Raw genomic sequence first — 24,396 nt, forward strand, 5'->3', positions numbered from 1 at the left:
GTCCTCTCAGCTGGTCAATCTGAGTGGAGGAAAATGAGCCAATTCACTTTCCATATACTCAAGATCGTAGATTTTTATTTATGTTTTTAGCAGGCTAAGTTGGGCTGCACTGACAGGAGAAGCCACAGCTTTATACAGTGATGCTTTTAAAACCACTTAACTCCAAGTGTTGTTATACTGGAAGGAAGAAAATCATTACAAAAAAAGCACAAACCCGGGGTGTCTGCTACATTTGTTTAGTAAAGAATCCTTTTCCTTATAATTGGCTGTGAGTTTTCAGGGCCGACTCTGATGAAACACACGCCTGAGTGCATACACACATGCAATTCACGACACAGATTGTTATTTTTCCAGTCTTGACTTGAAGAAATAAAGCTGAGTCCATTTAAGTAGAAACTGGGCATAAATTCTTGTGAATGTCTGTAGACACTTTGAAACCTTTCTTTTTTTCTTTTTCTTTTAAAAGATGGAGCGTCAAATGTCAATGAACTCCAACATCATGGGAATGCAGGGGCCAAACCTCAACAACCCTTGTGCTTCACCTCAAGTCCCCCCAATGCATTCGGAAGCCAAAATGGTAAAATGGAAAATTTTTTGAAATTATTTTGTTTTCTTATACTCCTCCTGCACACTGGCTACCCAGACAGTGGGGGATGTAGCCAGACACTGCTTACTTCATTCTTAGTCATACGTTACACTCTTTTTAATACGCTGCAGTAAATTGCCTTTGTGTCAGTTTAGTCTATGAACTTTCAAGATGTTACCAGTCCTAGCTGAACTCTCAGCGAGAGAACTGAATTAAAGAGCGGGCTCTCTGATCCAAACCGTGTTAAATGGGATTTTTGGTGCAGATTAGTGGAATTTAAGCGAATGATCTGGCTGGTTCTCTGATGGTGTCTGTACTCCAAGTCTTGGCTTGAAGAAAATTCCCAGTCAACAGTGATGTAAAAGGTGTCTGATGTGGAGAGTAGAATGTATGTTGTCCTTGTTTTTTCCAGATAAGCACATAGTGTGTCAATGTAATGCTAGAGTTAGAAAAACAGACCAAATGACATATGTAAAAACACAGTATTCTCTTTTACTTAATTGTGGCGAAGGTGTTCCCATCAGAAAGAATTACCAGAATTCAGACTAAAGTAATTTATTGATCGTATCTAAATGTCATAGTGCTTTTCAAAGTTGCATATCTTAAGAGGTCAAGGCTTCTCGGATGTATGCAGTGGTATAGGATTAACGTAGGTAAACTAAGCTACAAGTGGGAAGTTTTCTTCAGTTTTATGTGCACTTTCATTGAGGAATTTGGCACTGATAACCTGGGACTGAGTTCCTTAGTGCTGAAATGCATAGGCTTTTCGAGTTTCAGAGCTGCCATTTACTAGCTAGTAGAAATATGAGGACAGAGGTTTGCAGTTTAACTCTGTAGGGTTTTTATCCTCTCAAGATATCTCATTGTAGTGGAAAATAAGAGTGATTTCACTGAACTTCTTTCAGTGGCATTATGCCAAGGTAAAATTGTCATAAGTGAGAGAATGAAATCAAGCTGACAAAGATTAAGCAACCACATGTTTTTATATATTTCTACTTTGCATGATTGGTACAGCTTTTAATGTTGTCATCTATCCCGAGGCAAAGAAAAATATCTTCTTGTCTCTAGGCATGGGGCATGCAAGAGACTCTTGGTTAAGAGCAGCAAAATATACAATCTCTGTTTTCTTAGATCAGATAGGTCACGCCTTCACCTCGCTGTTGGTCTGGGTTAGGCTGTTAACCCAACCTCTGTTAACACCCCGTCTAAAACCGCACTCCGTAAACATGCAGCCAGTTGGCCAGCAGAGCAGCAATGGCCAAAAACTCTGGCTCTCCCAGCCAAGGAAAACCTGTGGTCAAGAGTTCTCTCTGCGCTGTACCACACAGTGACGGTGACATGCCAAATGGCAACAGCATCTGCAGCAGAGCTTGTTAAAAACTTTTTGGAATAGGCAAGTGTTTTTTCAACTCAAGGAAAGCTGAGCCAAGCTAAATACTCCTTGGCTGAATGAATCCCAAACTGGCATCTGTTTTGGGGACTAAAGTTTCTGTAGTTTACTCCCCCATCCCCACACTCCCTGCCTTTTCTTTACTGGAAATGTGCAGCTACTTAAGAACAAGATTAAATTATTGGTGTGTATGGTGAAAATTCTGCACTTTAATATTTGAAACCTTACATTAATGCAAATTACTTTTTAATCTGAATAAACAGGTTTTGTTCCTAAACCTAACATATAAACGTATGGCTCTTTCAGATAGAAATTGCCATCAGTTCCAAAACACTGTGCAGTGAACACACAGCACATTTGCTTCCAGTGGGTTTTCTACCGCTATTCCAGGGATGGAAAAAATCCACACACATTAACTCTTTAAAGTAAGAGGCATAATTCAGAGTTCCAGGACCATTATTCTCTAGTGTGGTTTTGTTGTTGTTGTTGGTTGGGCTTTTTTTTTTGTTTGTTTGTTTTTGGGTTTTTTTTTTTTTTTTGGTTGGTTGTTTATTTAGTAGTCTATATTTTATTTTTGCGCTTTGTCTTTACGTGAACGCACCTACAATGTGAAAAGCTTCTTCATTTATCCAGTGCTTTGAACAATATGAATCTATCAGAAATATCCTGCATGAGCTTAACGTGGAAAAATATGGAATATTTAGAGTGAAGTTATTTCCTATATGTGTACTTGTGAATTACAAATTTGAATCATCAGTATTACAGGCATCTTTGTTCTTATTATTAACTATTTAACTTTCACTCAAAGAATGAGAGTTTGCATATTCTGGTGTTTTTTTTTTTTATTAAAGTGGAAAATGAGAGTTCTTAGTACCTTACTGAATTGCATTGTGCATTAGGAAGGAATTTTAGATTTCATTAGGCTCTGCTAGTGCCATTACTGATGGTGAATCCAGTGCTGCACATGTTCTATTTGGCCGGCCACACACGGATCAGCATATGTGTGTGCTGAGCACTGAATGAAGCCATCTACTCTGCTTGCAGCTAATGACTGCAGTAACTGGAGAACTCTGGGGGACTGTGAGCATGATTTATCAGTCATCCAAATCTGTGGCAGAGGGATCAGCATTTTCTTTGTGCTTACATGAAAGAAGGCAGGACAGGCTACTCTGGACAGGAGACCCAGATGTGATACCAAATCCTTCTGTCCTCACACACGTGGACATATGTACCTGAGCCATACAAGCTCTACTTAGTATGCAGGAGTAATGCTACTTGGTGACTTGTGTGATTTAATTTGCTTCTTTAAAATAAATATGAACAAATAATATGAGTATGGATACCATACGATGCCAGGTTTTCCAGAAACAGCAGATAGATAGCAGTCTTTACTCCCTTGATTGGTCCATAATCAGTTTGTAGAAGGAAGTGGAAGTAAGCCTGTTAGATATGTACATATATGGACAGATGCACACACAAATAATGTGTTGCATTAATTTTATGTTTCTATAATAAGCAATTTATTTATTAATTTGTATTACCTGGCACTTACAGTAAGTCATAGGGCTGCCGCCAAAGATGCTAATTTACTGTTCTCATGTTTATTCTGGAGAATGTTACTTTAGGTATTAAAATTCTGTAGATGACATTCCAGAACTGATTTAATTTATCATAACCATCTCAGTTCCTCTCGCAGTGTGCCTCTCTATTAGGATATCGCCTAATGCTTTAAAGCTGTCCTGATAAATGAGTGAGTGAACATTTAAGTCAGTACTGCTTCTTAGATTGACGGTGGAGAGAATAAGAACTTTATGCTGCCCACCAAAGACAACCATTGATTTTGTATTAAAATATATTATATCGGAAAGGAGAGGAATAAGTGTATTCCTCTCCTAGCTATAAGTGTCCATGGTAAAAACATGCAGAGTAGTACATGTAACGTATTGACATGTGGTTCAGTAGGCTGAGGATATTAGGAACTCAGAGTTGTTGGCTGTGCCTTTCCTTTAATATATTGCTTACATACAGTTTGGTTTGCAGTTTCAGAGTATCCAAGGTTTTATAACTGGGAAGTGCAATACCATGTGGGTTACCTGAGTGAAAGATAAACAGCATGCATGAGACCACTAAAAAGCAATGTGACCACAGTTCTTTTCAGTGGAGCCGATACCTGTCTATCTGAACACTGCAAGGCATGGGTCTTTAGCTATAGAGATTTATGAGCTCTGAAAGGAAACATAAGAGGCGGGCTGGCAAAGAAAATAATCTGACTTTATAATACAGTTTTTGGTTTGACCTGTTCACTTTTTCTTTTTCCCCCTCCCTCTGCCCCTGACCAGACACATAGTTTTATAAAATTTGAATAAAATGTAATATGTGTTCTTTGGCTGTGCCTGCTTTCCTAACAGAATCCGTGCAGTTCTTCTGAAGAAAAGTTCTTTTCATATCAGCAGTTACACAAGACTAGTGGCTTTACCCTGTACACATTTCTAGTTTGAGCAGTGATGATAAGAAAATTAATTTGAAAGCGTCTATCGGGTGTAAGAGGGAAAACATAACGAGAAAAGAAAAATAATGAACCAGTAATGAGCATGCTCATAATTAGACTGGTAATACATTCCTATTAATTGAAATTGAACCTTCTAATTTGCCTAAGAATGTTGGGCAAATTCCCCCTCTCTCTGGGGGAAGAGATGGAGGCAAAAGGTAGAAGAAACAACAGTTAGCCATTTGTCATCAGAGCTGCATTTTATTAGATTTAAGGTGAGTTAAGGGACCAGGTGCCAGATGATGGCTGTGAAAATCCCAGTCCATGTGTTGGTCAGCTGCCCATCCCTTGGAAAGGCAGACCTGGCTCAGGTGCCTTTGATATTTTAGAGATAACATCCGTTTCCATGCCTGTGAGCTGCGGTGGTGCAAAGGGAGAACATATCAGGGTATGCTCTTACCCCCGCCCCTGATGATGCTCAGCTGAGCCATTTCTGCTGGTGTACAGGGAAACAAGAACTCTGTTTCAGTAGCAGTGACATTTTGGGACAGCTCATGAGACTGAGAAGGAAATTTTGGCTGGTTTCAAACAGTGGGGCCAGGTCTATGAGGTTTTGATGCTGATTTCAGGCTGGAGGCTGGTACAGAGATGCAAGATCAGGGCCACTGAGGTTCTAGGTTCAGCTGTTGATATTTCATGGCTGGAAGTATTTTGTTATCTCTAACAAATAGTTTGAAGTCTGTGTTTTCATATCAAGCTGAGTGGGAAAGGAATTGCTTAAACTGAGCAAAGCACACTGCTTTGGGGCCAGGAGATTTTTCCTAGCATGGGTTCTGAACCACTGAGCAGAAAGAAAAATGTCATATCTCCATAGAGCTCTCAACAGCAATTTCTCATGTTGTCCTTCTCAACAGAGCAATAGAAACTGTATGAGGGAAGAAATGCAAAAGAAAGTCTTCCAATAAAATAAATAAATAAATAAATAAAGAGTTGTCAAAATATCCTCTGTCAGTAACTGAGAAATGTTTTCATGAAAGAAGAGATAGTTAAACTGTTGACAAAACTCACTGTTCTGAAACAGTATCTCCTATTACATTGGCACTTATGTTTGTAAGTCGCCAAAGCCAAGCTTTCAGCGTGCTCCTGATCTACACTTCAAATCCTCCCTGGGCAGTAGCTTTGCCTGCAGACAGTATGCCTTGCTGTGGATTAAGGTATTAACGTTAGGGTGAAGCTATTCATATTTTGTTTTGTTTACTGAAACAGGACCTCGTAGCCGTCATGCCTAAATGCTGGATTATGAACTAGACTCAGTAGAAACTAATTCTTCTTAAGCTGTCAGTGGCTCAGTAAGTGAAATAGAGAAGAGAGCTGATTCAGTTGCTCATAGCTGCTGCGGATACGTGTTGAATATTTGATCTCGCTTCCACTGAGTGCAAATGAATCGCGCAAGTTGTAACAATTCCTTGCATTTTTCTTTCTTTGTGTCACTGTATCCTGCGGTGATCTTATCGGTGCTATTTCCCTAGAACTTAGACTTTTATTATTTTGTTTGCCTTTATTCAGCTGGGTGTTTGAATGATCTCTCTCTCCCACCCAGACACCCTCACCAACTGTCCACCCTTTCTCCTTCATCCCATTCCTCCACCACCCTCTCTTTCCTCCTAGGATTTACCGTCTTCGTACATTTGTTTCTCCTTTTTCCCTTTCCCTCCGGTGTCCACCCTGATTTTGTAACCATAGCAATAATTGAAATACAATCCTAATGTTTGCTTGCCGTAGCTATCGGCTACCCCACACATGAACTGCTGGGTCTGGTTCTCGTGTATTTGTTGTAAGGTTTTGAAACTTAAGTCAGATGCGTCTGTATACGTGAGGACTTGTTTGGTGCTGAGCTGTCCCTTCCAGAAAAAAATTTGTTTGTGTAAACTTGTGTGTCAGTGGGAGCTGGTACAAATTAAAGCAAATCCTCATGATACTGAGACCAGAGAAAAAGGAAATTATAAAAATAAAAACAAGATCGTGTTACTGGGAAGTTCTGCTTCACAAAGATAGATTTCAGTCTTTTGCTTGGAATTTGTACAGCTTTCACTCTCCGAGCTTTATTCAAGAGCCACAAATAATGGAATTGTTTTGCACTTTGAGCTGCCATACCTTCAGTCTTGTGTTTGCTTGAGATGTGCATGTGCACCTCATTACAAGCAATGGGCTCTAGGGTGAGGGGCTGATGCTAGAGCCTTTACCAACAAGGACATGAGAGCTGGAAGCAAAATCTCATGGCTGTAAATCTCTTCTTCATGGGCAGGTTTAAACGGCATTTTTGAAAAACAGCAGTGGCTAATGAAGGAGTTTGTTAATTATGATAGCATTCCTGAGAGATAAATAATTGTAGTCTGTTGGAGAACTGAAAGAGAAAAGTGAAGTGACTTGCTTGAGGCCACGCAATCTGTCAGTGGAAGAATGGAAACAAATACAGAAGAATTTCTGTCTGCTGCTTCCAGAAAATGCAGCCTCTGTCTGAATTTATGTACATAAAATTAGTGTAAGTTAATTTTCATTATTAATCCTTCCATATTAATATGGTTATTGAAATGCAGAGGACTTAGAGGAGGTGCAGACTCGAATTTAGGGCTAAAATCCACGTAGCGGCGATGGTTTATGTTTGAATCTAATGCCCCTGAAATTTCCTGAACTTTGCTGATGAGATTCTGGCTCAGAATGACAAAAATTAACTGATCTTTTGAGACTTCTGTCATCTGAGATGATGGAAGCCTTGTGAGATCAGCTTCCCTGGCACTGTGGCTTTCACTGAAGTCTCGGGAGAGCATTTACTTTCGCATAATGTCAACCATATCCAAACCAGGACTAGCGGATACCCCTGTAGAGCTCATTCGAAGATCACAGGCATATTTGAAATACTGCTACAAGCTGTGTTCAGCCTGAGGAAACGCTCACGGCATTTGTTGTTTCTTCTGTCAAATGTGGCCAGTGACACTTTTCAGCGGCGGGAGGGTTATATACTGTCTTCCAGATGTTCATTAGTACAACTTTTCTGATTTACGTCTGGAGAGTTATCAAGGAGGTAATTTAAAAAGTGGGGCAGATGGGGTCTCCCACCCTGGAAACACTTAGGCTGCAAACTTTGCTCCGCTTGTGGTTTTCGCTAGCAAATTTCTGGCCAGTAACATTTATCTGAAATTTTAGAGCATGAAAAGCCATGAATAATCTTCCCAAATGGGCTCTGTAGCCAGACTGTATGGGAGTGTAGTGTGGCTGGTCGTGTTCTCTCTGAGGTCTGTATTCTGCTTATAGTACAAGTCCTGCAAGCTCACCTATGGGACCAGATTATCTTTACTTCAGATATTTTACTCATGTGCTGGGAGCTTTGCAATTTCTCTGTCAGTGTGGTTACCTCCACATCACTCTGCTTCAGATAATTTACTCCATTTATGTGACTTATATGACAAAGAAGACAGAAAGCAAAGTACTTGATATAACTGGAATAATTTCTGATGCGTATTGCGGAGGCATGGGAACATGGACTTTGACCAGCTAAAGGTGAACTTCAAAGATTTGATTAAGTGTCTACCAGTCTTTTAGGAATAGAACTCAGTTTATGCAAACCCGCCTTCCCCTAGTCATGGGTGCGCTATTTTTTCTCCTATTTAACACACTGAAGACACACTGGTACCTACTAATTACTGTATTGAAAAACATCCCCAAAATCTTATTTTAATATGGTATCAAATTATTCATTTAGTAGCAATATGACTACAGAAGCACTTTAATTCAGTGCTGTTACTTCCGCTGTCCTGCATTTTCATTTATGAGATCTTGGCTTTAAATAATGATCTTAAAAAAAAAAAAAAAGATGCTTCTGTAAAATAGAACGTCACAATTCCTCAGTCTATTTCTCAGTCTTCTAGCCTGAGAATACTGAATACCAGCCACTGTTTCTCAGTCTAGCAGAAATCATTAAAAACAAAATAATCACCTTTACCCTACAGCTCAACTTCCTCTCTGCTCTCTTCTCCTATACATGTTGATATTCCAGAAGAAGTGTTCATTAAGGAAATAAGCACCGTAATGCAGCTTAGAATAGAACTTCACGTTCCTCTAGTTTTGCAAATCAGAGGCAATAATTTTGGGATAGTTGAAGCATGCTTTTAAAATTTACTCCTGATCCTCAATGTCTGTAAACCTGTGTAAATTCATTGACTTCAAAGATAACGATTTTTCCGTCAATTGGAGATCCGGTTTACATTTCTCAACCTCAGAATCTTCCTTTCGGTAGGTTCTGGACCTTCCAGAGTTTGATAATGCCAGATAAGTGTTTCTTTTGGTTTTAAGGTTATTCATTTGTTTTGGATACAGTATATATTTGACTCTTGTTTTAGCACGCTTGTATTTGCCTGTTTCCAGCCACTTATGGGAACTTCCATAACCTTCCAGCTCTGCTTCCTACAAGCATTTATTACATAATATTGAAAGATAAATTATTTTAGTCCCCCAAACAATATCAAATCATTTTATAATTGATTCATCATACCAAGCAGTCGCTGGGTGGCTTGACTGTCCTCTCTCAGTCAGTGACAAGTATTGATACCTGTCCCTGGTGACTCATAATGAAAAATTGCCAGATATTTCTTTGAAGCTGATGGATGATTCATGATATTATATTTAGGCCACATTATTTTGGAATGCTTAAATTAGGCTAAAAGGCACCTCTGAGCATACATGAGCAAACATAGACTACATTTTTATTTTCCCATCTGGAAATACCTATGAAGTCCAGCGCTGTTTTCAAGTCGCAAGAAATATTGTTATATTTTTATTATGATATTTCAGTTCACACTCATGCTAATATGAAAAGTTTAGTAATGGCATATCCTCAACGCTGCCCTCAAATGCCAAGGTTACACATGAAGTCCAATGGGATCTTGCAAATGTTTAAACTTTTATTAAAGCCCAAAGCCCAAAATAGACTTTACTAGACCTGTACAAATTATTTTAAATTATGTAAATATTTTTAATATGTCTGGCTTCTGACAGAACACTACTATGCACCAAAGTATGACATTTGCCTTACCGTGCCAACTTTCACTTTTTTTTCTTCTTCCCAAAATACCTAGCATCATTACTGGGTTTGACGAGAGTCTGCTTTATGTGCTGCTGGTACTTCAGGAGAAATATATGCTAAGTGAATGGACAGTGTTCCATGACTGTTAACAGAGGCTCTTTAGGATAAGCTGAAGCATGAACTTCAGTTTGGCTGCCAACACTGCTGCCAGGAGACACCCAAGATAAGGTGGGGGGGGGGTGAAATCTTGATCTGTTTTTGATCTGATGGACGCGTACAGCTGCTCTGAAGGCTGGTGCTGGTGTTCAGGCTGTGTGTGTGTGTGTCGGAGAAAGCCATTTATTTGTGTGGGTTTTTCTGCGTGGCAGATGCTGCTCTAGCTTCATTGCTAAAGTGAATATTCTTCTGGGATTCCTCTTAAATTAAATAAATCCCACCAAAGCATTAATATCTGGATGTGTATGAAATCTGGTCTGCCTGGGAACTCAATTTAAACAAGAGGCAGTAGGAGGAGGAGCATTAGTGCTAACAATCTGAAGAGCTGTCAAATGTCAGCAGGTGTGCCTGTTTGTGCACACACGCATTTGTGTACCTTTATTCTTTTCTGTGTGCTTTTTTTTCCTTCTTTGTTCCATGCACTTCTACTGGGCAGGTATAATTTTATCTATGCCTATGTGACTAACTTTGCTTATCTCTTTCTTTGTGCACGCCCTTATCTTTCATTAAAAAAAAACCACTTTTCCTGAAGTACTTTAGAATGTTGAAGAACTATAAATAACTGAAAAATCACAGATATTACCCAGAAATCGCTTTAAAACATTTAGTGGGGATGACTACCATTTGCACAAATAATGGGAAATGTGTTCTGCCACATCAGTTTGCAGGGAGTTGTCAGTCTCCTAAATGATGTTAGTGGTGGATTAGTTTGATTGGAAACTTGATCAGAAACTTGATCAAGCGATGTTTGAATTAGTTGAATACAGAAATCCCAGAGGTAATCTAGGGTTTACACTAGAATTTGTATATAGCTACATTGCTGTCTGAGAATTGAAGTGGAATGAATTTCTCTTGGTGAATTTGTGGTTACTGGGATTGTCCAAGGAAACCCAAATCCTTCAGTTCAGAAAACAAGGTAGCTTGATCCCATTTTAAAGGCTTTAGAAAGTAAATACTTCCATTTCTACTACACTTAAAATTCAAGATGTTATGCTAGTCTTCATAAAACTGGTAAATATGAGGCTAGCTCTGTACTGCCCACAAAAATCCCAATAAAGCAGCTTTGACTTGCAGTACTCACTCTGCATGTACTCCTCTCTCAGGCCAACCCCAGGGCTTCTGACCACCCCAAACTGGGCAACAACCAGCTGGATGAATTCACTGCTCCTTATTTTACTAGTCAACCTTTTGGGTTGTCCCTTCCACAAAGAAAACAACAAGCATCAGAAATATGTATTTCACCAGTGTGAGTGAGATTTTTATGATCTCACGCAGAAGTTAAACCCTCTTGAGCTTGATGCATGACAGTAAGCAGCCAGAATGGCATCCTGGATGTCTTTAACCATGGGTGGTGTAGGTTGTGCTGACCTGAGATGTCTTGCTTTCAGAAACACACTGTGCCAGCTGTAACAGGAGAGGAGAAATCATGGTGCTCAGGTGGCTGAGAAGTGGCATTTGCCTGAAATGATACTATCTCTGTTCTTTGTTTCTCGGTGGGATATTTTCGTCATGTGTTGAACTGATAGCAACAGTGTTGCGTCCACGCTCAGTAGTCCCAAAGCCAGTGCTGGGCAGCTGTGGTCCAGAGTGGGGAGAGAGCATCCCTAAGACCCTCTGCTCTTCATTTACACACCCAACAGGTACCGTCAGCATGGTATCAGTGAATGCTGTACCTGCCTACTCACTCTCACGTGCCATGCGATCTCCTGTAATAAATTATGCACTTAAAGGAGCAATAACAATAGCTGAGATTCTTGCGACGAGGAGAATCACATTACCAGAAGTACCAAAAAGGCTGATTAAAATTAAATTGTAGCAGACAGCAGTTGTGTTACAAAGGAAAGCTCTATTACAGCCAACTCACTTTCTTTGCTAACCTCTGACTTATTTATTTCTCCTGCATGCTGCAGTCTGCATGCTCTTTCTGGTTGTAATGAGCATTAATTGATTAGCTGGATCTATGAAGAGCTTGAGCACTCATAAGTACCATCCCAGTGGGTACACAACTGAATAGTTTATGAGGTAATTAGTATTTTAATGCCTTTTCTAATGAGCCTTTTCAGTAATGAAATCTCATGAGAACATTATTGGTTCATATATATTTCTTCAGACACAACAGAAGGTAAGCTAATGCTATTAAGAGATTTTAAAGCTAGTTTATAAAATGTTTTTTAGTAAATTATTTTTGAATACATGCCTTAGTTCATTTTGCTTTATTAAAAAAAAAAAAAAAAAAAAAAAGCCATCTTAATTTTTCCTGCTGCTCTGTCTCTTGCACTCCTCAATCCTGACAGAATTCTTACAATATACTGCAATTTCAAATAATTGGGATAATTTCTCAGGCTGCTACCCGATCTCCTCCGTTCAGCTGTAAGTAAATAATACTGTACTGTCTGAGCGTGTTGTTTCAGATGTGTTCTCATCCTGGAAAAAAAAAACAACTCTGTGCCTGGCTGCACAGCGCCTGGGATTTATGACTATGTCAAATTTGAGAGAGTGACCAACCTCTACAATGATTTTCAATGTCAAGTTGAGCATGGAAAGCAGCACAGAGCTTGCAGTCCTACAGGCGATCTTACTTAACCTCCTTCTTCAGGTTCATTGGATGGATGCTGTTTTACCCACAGTTTGGAGGATAAGTGCTTTGCATTGCATTTTCTTTCCCTGGCATTTGAAAGAACAGGAAGATCTGGGAAGAGTTTTTTTGGTGTGTGAATGGCTTATTTTGTAGTTGGTCCTAGAGACTTAATTTTTACTTTCTAGAGATCAGGAGACACCAACAGCTTTTCATGTTCTCATGTATTAGGGCTTACTTCATCCATGTGGGAAGTACAGTCCTGTCCTGAGTGGGGCTGTTGCAGCAATTTAACAGCACATAGCAATGCTGTGAAACAGCGTAGGCCAAAGGATGAAGCATGTATATTTTGGAAACCTGTTTCACAAATTAGTTTTACATAGTTTAAATGATATACTCCTTAAAATACTTTGGAAAATTAATTTGGAGGTACAGATGTACAAGTCCTGTTTAACTCTAGGAACTGTAGCAGTAAAGCTGTAAGAAATTCCCTTGTATGGATCTTATTATATAATGTAAGATGTAATGGGTCTAATTCACCCTTTGGGTATCTTTAATGGTGTCAGCACAGCTTTGCAAGGGATGGATTTGGCCAGGGGACACCAACACTATAAAATCTTGCTGTCTTCCATTGGTATTTCTCCAAAGCCTTACTGAGACGTGTCGCTGTGATATATTAACGCCCTTGTACTTTTTGATGACTCTGACTTAGTAGTAGTATGCATGTTGTTTTGTCAAATGAATGCATACTGCCAGGCTTTCAGTCAGGGTAGCTGTAAAAGCCCCTCCTTCCCCAACATATAGAAATGGTGTCATTTGACTACATATATTTGATCTTTTAATACCATGAAGAATTAGCAACACTTGGGAAATGGAGAACGCCCAAGGCTGACCACAGCTTTCCACATTTTCTGCCATCTCCACACCCTTTTGCAACATGAGCCCAACAGCTCTGGAGAGACGCAGAACTTCTCTATCAGCCCGAGGCAGCACCCACAGTGCACGGTGCTCACCCATATGACATGGTGGAGCCCTCTTGCTCAGGCGCAGTCAGATGTGCTCTTGGGATGGAAGCTGAGCAGCCTCATGTGTTTCTTCTGCTGAGATGTGGTGGCCTGTTGCATCCACTGAATATGCAAAATAGATCAGTTTTGACTGCACTGCGCTCAGGGGTCAGCCAGCCACCCCTGCTGCTCTAGGACCCTTAGCAGGGTCAGTCGATCAAGGATCCGGGTCTCTACAGCACCAAGAGAAGGATGTTTGAGGAAGAAAGTGCACATCAGGTTACCAGCCCAAGAGCAGAAGAAATGTATCCGCAGGGAAATATTTTGGTTTCCATTCTGGAAACTTCATAGAGGGTGTTTCTGCTCTGTATTCAGGAGCTTCCTTAGGGGAGAAATGATCTGTAAGTTGTCTGAGGATAAGAGCTCTGAGCTGTTTTCCTCTGATGGCCTTTGAACTTTGCTAAAGCCATCTTCAAGCATTAATGGAGCACAGTTAGGATTAAACTGGGGGAGAGGTAGACCAATTGTCAGATCTTGCTTTTGATTTTGTTAATACTTTTTAAAACTTGAAGTAGGCTGGAATTGTTTTGCTTGCTTTTTCAGAGACTGTTTTTGTTTGGTCCTTTCTGAGTCATCACCTGTCTTTGCCAAGACTTTATTGCATCTAGGAAAAGGTGTACTAGTGATGCACCATGGAACGCACAAAGGTTTTGTGTCAACTGCACTGACCTTATGATCCTTCCAGCTTCATTTTTTTTCCCCATATCTGAGCATAAAAGCTCAGCATACTACTTCAGATACATTTAGATTTGTCCTTTTACCTTTCATTAAGGTACATAATATGTAGTATGTATAAATATATATATAATCTCTCCAGCGATTGCCATAAGAATAGGGGAGAGAGAAGTGGACTCTGAAGAGATGTCTTGCCTCTATGAGGAATATGTGAAAGAGCAAAAGGTGCTAAGAGAAAAGAAAGTTTGGCACTTTCTATTTCCTTCTCCTCCTTGTGTGTGCCATGAGGTCATGATTAATGGCTTTTGTGATGTTCAGAGGGCAGGAATCAAGTCTATGTCCAATTCAGGAAGACCTCTGAATTGGCTGGACCCAGGGGAACCCGCAGCTCAGGTCTGGAAGGACCCGTGATGTCATTTTGTGTGGCCAGGGGGAACACAGCTATTGCTTTTTTAGGCTTTATTCTTGGATAGTATTAAGGTGTGTGGGGATATTTTTTGTCCTCCTAGATACATTTGAAAGATTAATTCTGCTCTGAGCAATGGAAAGATTCCCCTTTCCTTGAGGGAGGCTGTTTAGAACTGGGGGAGTCTCTGTTTCCTGTTGAGGGTGTGAATGCAGCAGTACAACCAGAAAGACTCCAGACTTTGCTGATGCATTTCTAGTGATGCAAACTGAGTTCAAAGGAATGGAAAACTGTAACTAAAGTTTACTTGAAATAAAACTACTATGAGATAGAGAAATTTGCACAGTGGAGAAATAGGATATTTTGACATTTATTCATGGCTTTCCTGGGGTGTCTTGGGCTGTATAAACTCACTGCTATTGTGTTAGTGAAATCCTAGATTCCCTGAAGCCATAACTGTGACTGGGATTTAACTTCTTTTGCTTTGAAGAAGGAAGAGAAAAAGTAAATTTATTACACTACCAGTGTAGCTCCCATCAGTTCCATACATAAAGGAATTACGAACAAACAGAATAGATGGTGGACAAAAGCATAATTTCCTTCCAAATGATGTGCATTTTAAGAAAATGTTTTTCTATATAGAAGGGGGAGTGGGGCTGAATGCCCTCTTTTTCTTCAGTCCTTTTGTTTCAGTATAAGACGCTATTGAAGACATGCTGGATAGTCTGTCTGGTGTCACAGAAGAGCTGTGCAAGAGATATGCTATCTCTTTTTTGCTTTTAAGCTAAATGAATACATTTAAAATGCATGGATTAAAAAGCAGTGTGTTCTCAGTGTATTTTATTTGCTAGCATGCCACTAAGCTTCAATTCAGAATAATTGTATGCTGATAACATTTAGTTATATTTACCCATTATGCTTGGCTAATAGATGGCAGACTGAAATTAAAACATGGGGAACCCAGACAATAAGCATCCCAATTCACAGTCAGACTATGAGATTTTCTGCTTCTTTATAATGTGACTTCAGCATCTAATTAATCAGATGCTCAAGTAGTTTGGGGACCCAAGCTTTAAATTAATATGTTAAATTACTGTGCCCCATCAGCATGAGTTCCAGTTCCAAAAGGTAAATTTAAAGTAAAGAACAAATATTGGGGATGAAAAATATGACATAAATTAAACCACCTTAAAAAAGCCAGGAATAAAGTGTTACCAAGCTGAAAATGCAGGAAATGGCTATGCATCTTACTATGGGGCTGTCTGTTTTGGAGAAGATATTTTAAAGTGTATGAATGAATTTCATCATCAGTGCTGAATTGTTTTCTATGTTACCGTTTTGCGTTCAGGCATTATTCTTATTACTAAACTGGAACGTATCCCCTCTTATCCTTATCAGAAATGTTCAAGTCAAGTGTTTGTCCCAGTGCATTTTCGGGCATGAGGAATTTCTAGTGGCATATAGTTTAAATTAGGTGAATATGCTAACTGATGTGTAAATGATATAAGAATCAGAAATGTCTTACACATTAAGTTTCATTACAAATATCACTGCCTTAATTTTCTAACTGTTTTACTCCTGAGCAAAGAAAAAGATTTCTGGATTTGTAAATGGAGCTGAACCCACTGGGTTCGCAGTATGAGGGCCACCCCGAGCACAATGTTCACATTAATCTTTGCTCCTTACACAGCCCGCTGGAGCTGCCTGCCAGAGCTAATGAATGGATTCTGACTCCACCATGTTAGGCTGCTACAAAATACAAAGGCTGGTCACAAATTATAGTTTGTCTGATGGCTTTAGATATAAGCATTAGAAAAACATTTGCTGAACAGCAGTAATTAGTCGGCTATCGAGGCAGGTTTTACAGATTGCTATGGAGCATTGAGGCAAACGTGGCATTCTGTGGGAAAAAGCCTGCTGCCTGTCTACTAATTAAGAAAAAGCAGAAAAAGATGCTTTAGTAGCATGACTTCTAAAGGTGAGACCAAAACACAGCATTACTACAAAACCCAAATCACCTCAGTCTTTACTGCGAACGCTGTAGTGCTTCAGGAGCACTGCTTTTCCTTAACCAAGCAACAAGAAAGATCTCAGCAAAGAGATGTTCCTGGCTTGGATCATGCCTGCACAGATACAGCACTTAAGCGAGTGGATTCTATTTTAGCTTAAACCTTAACAGTTAAATGAGAAGAAGACTCACAACTGGCGCAGAGGAGCTCAGCAAATCACCAGGCAGCCTCAGCTGCTGAGATGCTTTCGTTCTTTAGCAATGAACTCATACCTTGTGCTTTTGTATTCTCGGGGAGAAGAATCCGCAGTTCAGAGAGCTGCTAGAAACAGCATGGTTAAATGAAGCCCAACAGTAAGCAATTCGTGTTACCGAAGCATGTCATTGAAACTTGGCACAAATGCTGGCTCTGAGCTTGTGCTGTAGACTTGTTTTAAGTGCTTGTCATCCCATAGATACCGCTGCAAATGTTCTGTACTGTCTCTCCTTTCCTGCGCTGTCCGGGAGAGTGAGTAAAATAATAAGTCTCCGCGTTTTCAGTTGTTTTACTTTGAGTTTTTCTGTGCTTTTGTTTCAGTAGCATGGCTATCAGATGAATGAGGTTGTATCCATGCCAGGATAGATGCAAAACAGCCCATTACTTCATTGTGTGGTTGGTTTGCTTGTTTGTTTTAAAAGTTTGCATGTACTCATGAATGCAAGGGGATGATAGCATCTAATAACTGTAGTGCTGGCGGGAGGGATACAAACTCACTCGCACAGCCTGCCAAGGTGCCTCTCGTCTGGCTGCAACTCCTATTTTTCCCCACACTTGTCCTGCTGCTGCAGCACGGAACTAGAGAGCAGCTTTAAGGCGCTCAAACCTGGCATATGTGGTGAGACCACCAAATTAATCTTCCTTTTTGATGCGATTAGGTTTTGACTGCTGTGTTGACATCTCTGGTGCCAAGCCATTGAGCAGGGGTTTCCTGCTGTGAAAGTCCCCGACTCCACTTTTGCACTGGTGCAATGGGAGGGATATTATTCCCTTCCCAAGCCGATCGTTCTGGGAAAGATTTTAAGAGGAGACTGCCAAGAGCAGAAAGTATGAATAGATTAACAAACACTGGTAATCCCTGCTTTGCAGAAAGAAGGGCTTGGTTGCTTTATATTTAGATGCTTGTGTCAATAGTGCAGAGAAATGTAAGAATATCCTAGAAAGCTGGTAACGGTTTCGGTGCTTGACTGTCATATACCTGTAGCTCAGAGTATTTATTATGGTGTTCTGATGAGGGTTTCACTGCGTGCCCATATCCTGTAGGCACAGAGTCAGGCGTTGTGCAGGATTTCTGCAGGGCAGCTGGTGGTGTGACTTCTGTGACCTGGGCGACAGGGGCTGGCTGCTCATTAAACAACCCATTTTTAAAGGGTTTGTTTACCAACACTAATTAAAATACCTGTAGTTACTAAATCATCTCATTAGTTAAGATAATCCTCAAGGTTATTTTCTGTTTACTGGGTTGCTAGGGGTACATAATGCATCAATACGTGTAGAAGTGTTCAATGAGATTGCCAGATTTTTTGAAAGATAAATAGTTTTACATGCTTCAGAAGTAGAATCCAATTGGCTAAGGAATTGGCCAAAGTCTAAAAATGTGACATCATTCTTGGCAACCGATAAAGATATATTTATGCTAACAGACACTATATAAAAAGCGCACTATACTACCTCTAAGTGAGAAATGTGTCTAAGAAAAATTAAATGCCTTTTAATTGAGAATAGTTTTTAAAAGAAGTGCAATTTACTGACCAGCATTGTGTGAGCTTAATACTGCTTAATACTATGCATTTGTTCTTTTTTGTTTTTTTATTTAAATGCATTCAATACATGTGATGTATGGATACTTTTAAATCAATACCATTGTTTAGTAGATAAATATAATTATTGCTCATTAATTCTTCCATCAAATCCATGTCTGTGCAATAGACATACTGTAATTGTCTTCTTGAGTCCAGTGACATACTTTGACTTTCAGCAATTACATTTTAACTTAATTCCAATGGCTGATTAAAACCATGTGTATTCAGGTTTAGATAGATGAGCTTGCTATGGGGTTGTTAAACCTGCAGAAAATATGTTTTTAATAATCCATTAGTATTTAATTAGCATGCAGTAACTGTCTTATTAAATCTGAATTAAATCGTTATTTGAGGCGTGTAATTGAAAGCGCCACTGGGTAAAATCTAATCTGTCAGGGACGAATTTGCTTGGAATAACAACTCCAAATTTTTCTTCTCTGAAGTTTTCAGGGTCGTCCCAAACATTTGCTTAATCATCACAGTGGAATCTTGCAACAATCAGTTTTCTGCAACTGCAGCATTTGAAATGCTTTTTGGGTCAGAGTTGTCATCTTCTGAGAGTTCCTCTTGATTTGAAAGATGATTCTCTGCGTGGAAGATGAAGAATTCTTAAACCTTTACCAGATGCCAAAATGTGTGTAGGGACCGAGTGAATGTTCCCCACCAGCCGGGAAAGGAGGGGAGCTCGTTTGCAGTGCACACCATGTGGTTAGGTGTCCCTCTGCGTCTGAGCGCACACTCAAAAACATGAAAGCGAGAAGTTTTTTTTGGTGACTGTACCTCTTCATAACAGCAGAGTTATTAGCACATGTTGCTATGTTTGAGCGAACACAGAGCACAGCTGGTGGGAGCAAATTGCAGTAAATGGGACTATTTACTTTACAGAAATTATAACACTTTTCACTGTTCGGCAATCAGAGTGATCCTGAATCCATCCAGAAATGTGAATTCATAACTACTACTGGTGGATTTGCTTCAGCAAGGCAGCTGTAGGCGTCTGTGTAAATTATCAAACTGTTCTGCTTGTAAAATTCTAAACATCATTGCTTTGAGACTAATAGCTACTCAGATCCCTGTAAAGATGTGTTTAATTAACTGGCTAGCAAATTTATAGCAAAAATCTTCTCTCAGATCTGCTTTGCAGAATCCAAGACTGCTATTCCCCTTTCTCATTACAACCACGTCTCTCTTTGACAGGAAGTAGGAAACTTCAAACACGGAATGCGCAAGATATGAGATCTGTAGTTCACCAGGTGAAACATAGGAGATAATTTTTCTGAGATGGCATATATCAGCTTCAGTCTACTCTGGGTTCTAGTCTCCATGGACATCAAGGTCCCAGTTGGGAACTAACCATTACCTTGTTCATATAATTTCTGTTGTCTTGGTATTGTCAATGTTCTTGTGAACCTGAGGAGGCTCAGCAGGTAGTGATTTGGCTGCAAAAAATGGGGTAGATTCCAGATACCGATGGGGCTGTCTGGGGAGAGCAGTGGGCACAAGAGTGTGGTTAGGAATGGAGTAAGATTGACGTGGCTGGCGGGCAGGGAGGAGCAGCAAAATATTTTCCTGATTTCCTAGCCAGTGTTGGCCAGCAACAGCTCAACTGTTGACAGACCTCAGTTCCTGAGTTGTGATGGACAGACTGACCGTGGGGGACAGGGTGGGTCAGTTCTGTCCCTACCCTATCTGCCTGCAGGATGGAATTTCAACTCACTCCTCCATTTTTATTTACAAACTGAGGAGAACGAAGGTAAAAGAGCATAAAAGAAAGACGGAAAGAGGGGAACTTCCAAGGGGAAGGAATAAGTGTGAGAGGAGCTGCAGGCAGAAATGTGAACTTCGAAGGAGGATGGAAATTTGTGAAGAAACTGGCCACAAGGAGAAGTGAACAAAGAAGGGCATCATGGCTCACTTGAATTAGGCGAAGAAAATTATGTGTCAGTGATGGTAACAATCCCTAGGACTACCAGAGTCAGATTAAATTATTCCTTTTATTTGTGTACGTTTATGACAAGGTCATGACAAATGTACTGTGATCATAAATTGAGATCAGCTTGTCTGAACTTAGACGCTGCTACTAGACACCCATGCAAGTCAGATCACTCACTCTGGGGCTGTGAAGAGTCTCACAATTTTTGTAAATAGTTCTATTTTGCTGCAATTTTCTTCCACCAGCTGTGTTATATGATTGCTTACATGGAGCAATGTGAGATAGAAACATCAAAACCATGAGTAGCAGAATTCAGTGAGATCACTTAAGCCCTGCATTAGTAACCACCCAAGCACATGAAATACACTTTACTCAAATGACTAAACCCCGTGGAGTTGTTCAGAGTCAACACTGAGATACTACAATGGCAGGGAGGTAGCTAGGCAGAGAATGGCTGAGCAGAGGAAATAGGGTGCAAAATTATTTAATTGCTCATCTTCTTCATTTGAAATTGGCGTATGTCAGGTCTAGCAATGCAAACTATCTGGTGTTTATTTACATGGCCCAATTTGAGGCACCTGTCTAAATCAGGAACCGAAGCTTGTAATAGAGTTAATGGAACACTTAGATTAAGAGCTAATTATAGTTTAGGTTCTATTCATAGCTCTCTGGTGGCACCAGAAGACCAGTGGCAGCTGGGACTCCCAGCCAGGTGACTGACTCCAGTGGTGTGAATACACTCTTAGCCCAGCTTCAGAAGGTTCATCAGTGGCACATCCTGCTGTGTTCATCACTATGTGTGCATGTGGCTGAAAACTGCATGCCTCTGAGAGGGACACAGTAACTGCTTAATGAGATACCATACATCTCTTAGTACATTTGCATGTGCTCTCTTTCCCACTGTGGCTAATATTTTTAAGTAAAAGAAGCTGCTGTGGGATCTCTGAGGCCGAGGGTATTAACATGGTTATCAAAGAAACCACTGCACGTGGTTCATTATATATGTTGTTTTCACTGTTAGCCTATAAAATCCGGATTATTAAATTTTTTTAAAAAAAAAGTCTCTCCCAGATTGCAAAAAGTAGAAGAATTTGGCTTTCATTTCTAATCAAACAGTCTAAATATTCATGTTTATGTGCCTAAATGAAACTTTTGTATGCAGTCTTCCACCCCATCTGCATGAATAGTAGCATTGTAACAGGATGAGGTCACTGCAGAAGGGAAAGTGAGGTAAGAACACAGCTGAATCTACAGCCTCTCTGCTACATGGTGCACCAGCTTGGGCTTGAAGGCACACGGCGTTTTGCCCGAGCCAGAGCCACTGCGGGCACTGCCTGCAGAGCCGAATACCTCTCACAGAGCTCTAGATGCATTCCTGACTCTACTGTATGGTCTGATGCACAGTATATGGTTTCCTCTGCTTTTACAAACTGCTCTTCAGAGACCTCTTTACACATCTAATATAAGTGAAAATCCATATGGTTTATTTTAAAACCTTCATTTAAAAAAAATAAACAGTTATCAGGCCTCATTCTGCTCTGACTTATGTGGCGTAAATCCTGAGCAGTCCCTTTGTAACATTCACTGATGTTCAGGATTTATGCCAGCATCAGGGGAGCAGCGTTGGGCCCTTCAAAGGTTTCTTTCCCCCACACTCTTTTAAAAAGAAATGACTCAACTATATAAAGACTGATGGCTTCCTATTGGCGTCACCTTTGTACCCAGTGGGAACTCTTACAAATATACAGTGTGGCACATCCTGGTGTGCATGTCTGAGAACCGGGCAGGGGAAGGGTGACATAGCAAAGCGGTACTCAAAGGAGTGCGAGATTTGCTAAATCCGTATGTCAGTTCATATTTTACCTATTCCTTGTATTAACTTTAAAAGCCACATAAACAGGTTGCCAAGGGTACACTGGCAAACTGCCTCTCCTCACCCACCATCATAATTAGAGCTCTGAGAGCTTGGAAAAACCTGCCTGGTGAGCAAGCCCTTCTTGCCCTTTTTCCACAAGTCTCTCCAAGCTCACAAACCTGGGTAGAGCTTGGAGCAGCTGCTGTTTCCAACAAGACTGTCCATCCTGCTTCACCACCCAGCGTGGGAGCCAAAGGGGCTCTGCTTTCATCCCACGCTGCCTCTCGCCACTTCAGATTCCCGGTATGGCTCCATGAGCTCCCAATGTATTTGTCTGGAAAGGAAACAACATCTTGCTCAAGGTCTCCTCTGCCTCCCCATGTGGCAGCAAACCCGCTGCTCTTCTTGACTTGGATTTACAGGAGCTACTTCTTTCTATCTCACATGTCAAACTCTAAATTCAAGGTCAGATTAATACACCATTTGTGTGCTTAGGAGCAGGCACTCCATATATTCCTACTGCGAATGGTTTCTGATTGAGCTATTCACCAATTTTGTTTCTTTGTTTTCTCCAAAGAGAATATCTGTTGTTTTTTGGTTGGTTGGTTGGTGGTTTTGATTTTTTTTCCCATCACCTCACAGATAATGCATTGAGTTACTTAAAAATATTTTCAAAGTAAATTCAAGAAAGTTTTAGAAAATCTTTCAGGCTAAATTTGATACCCTCATCTTTTCCAGTACTGGAAAACCAGCTCAGAGCTGGTGAGGCAGACAGAAAAACTGGGATATTTCCTTAGGAAAATGCTTTTCCTAGCTGTTGTATATCTCCCTGAGCCCAGACCTCATTCAGCCTGGGTTGCCAAGGAGGATCTCCCTGAAAAGAGGTTTTAGCAAGGTCGGGCTTGGCCTCCTTTCCCAGGTTACAGAGATAGGACAAGAGGTAATGGACTTAAGTTGAGCCAGGAAAGGTTCAGGGTGGATATTAGGAGAAATTTCTTCTCAGAAGGAGAGGTGATGAATTGGAGCAGGCAGCCCAGGGAGGTGGTGCAGTCGCCATCCCTGGAGGTGTTCAAGAACCATGGAGACGTGGCACTGAGGGACATGGTTAGTAGGCATGGTGGAGATGGGTAGGTGGCTGGACTATGTGATCTTAGTGGTCTTTTCTGACCTTAATGATTCTATGATTCTGTGACTGGTGTGTACACGTACTCCCTAAACAGGGCTAAGAGGTCTTTTATTTCTGGTCCATGTCTTCCTGAAACATCAAAAACATTTTAGCTCTTCTCTCCCCTCCCAAGTCTGATTTACTGAGCAGCACTGGTGCCAGCCCTCTCTCACATGCAGTTTCAGACCCATGTGGGGTCAGAAAATCTGAATGTCAGTTATCTGCTAATGGCGGCCTGTGAGCAGCTCTGGTACTCCTGACATCTGCACTTCTCCTCTTGGAGGGAATGTTTTGGGGGTTTGGGATCGTACTGGCACAGGAGTAGAGGGAGGGAGAGATATGAGCCAGGAGATAGAAAGAGAGTGAGTGAATGAGGGACTAGTGGAGGGTTGAGAAATACCTAGAAGTTGGGTAACAAGTGAAGCAAGAACTAGAAAAGAACAAAGCATAATTGTATAAGACCCTGCAAAAGGAAAAGAGAGTCCAGAGGGATCAGCACATAGATGAAACATCTGGGTTATGCTTCAAATAGCTACTTTTACTATCTGGAAGCTGGGTCCCCAGCAGAAGATGTTTTTAGGAAATGTAATGCTTGTGTTTCTTTTCAGTCCTGCTCTTCGGTGTAACTTGCCTCTGACCAGTTGAGGAAGAGAAAGGTTATGGGGCAGAAGGGAGAGGAAACTCGTGTGGCTGGTGGAAGGAGTGGGTGCTGCATTCCCCTTCCTCTCCTTCCTCTTCCTGCCCTTGGCCACCTGTCAGCTTTCCCTCTCCCCCCACACTCACCCTCACCCGCTCCAAACCCTCCTTTGGTCCTAGAATGCTTTTTCAAGCCCTGCCTTTTTGTACTCTAATCGTATTTTCTGGTGACTGTTTCTTTTTTTTTCCCAACTGCCTGTGTCCTGTTTTCCTCTGACTTTGGCACGGCTGGGAGGAATTCAGACACTCTCAGCCTGAGCACAAATGAGCCTTTTGCTTCCAGGTCAGTAGTTCAACTCTAGCCCACAGTTCACAAGCTGGAAAGGGTTTGGTGCTCTGGAGCCTGTGCCCGAAGCACTGGTTGGTGGTCTTGCTGGGCTCCAGAGCAGACAGGTGTCCAAAGGGTCACCGGTCCTAATT

The 24,396-nt window shown here is 40.8% G+C and overlaps 1 protein-coding gene across 3 annotated transcripts in view; it reads left to right on the top strand.

Moving 5' to 3' along the window:
- The window catches only part of CREB5 (cAMP responsive element binding protein 5), a 251,008-nt gene that overhangs the window by 180,981 nt on the left and 45,631 nt on the right, over nt 1-24,396 (top strand). For all 3 annotated transcript variants that reach the window (XM_015281825.4, XM_040695558.2, XM_004939382.5), the window contains one exon: nt 467-577. In XM_015281825.4, the coding sequence (XP_015137311.3) occupies nt 467-577 (111 nt within the window). The remainder of the gene's footprint in view (nt 1-466; nt 578-24,396) is intronic.

Source organism: Gallus gallus, chromosome 2 (genome assembly GCF_016699485.2).
Source record: "Gallus gallus isolate bGalGal1 chromosome 2, bGalGal1.mat.broiler.GRCg7b, whole genome shotgun sequence".
NCBI classification, from domain to species: Eukaryota; Metazoa; Chordata; class Aves; order Galliformes; family Phasianidae; genus Gallus; species Gallus gallus.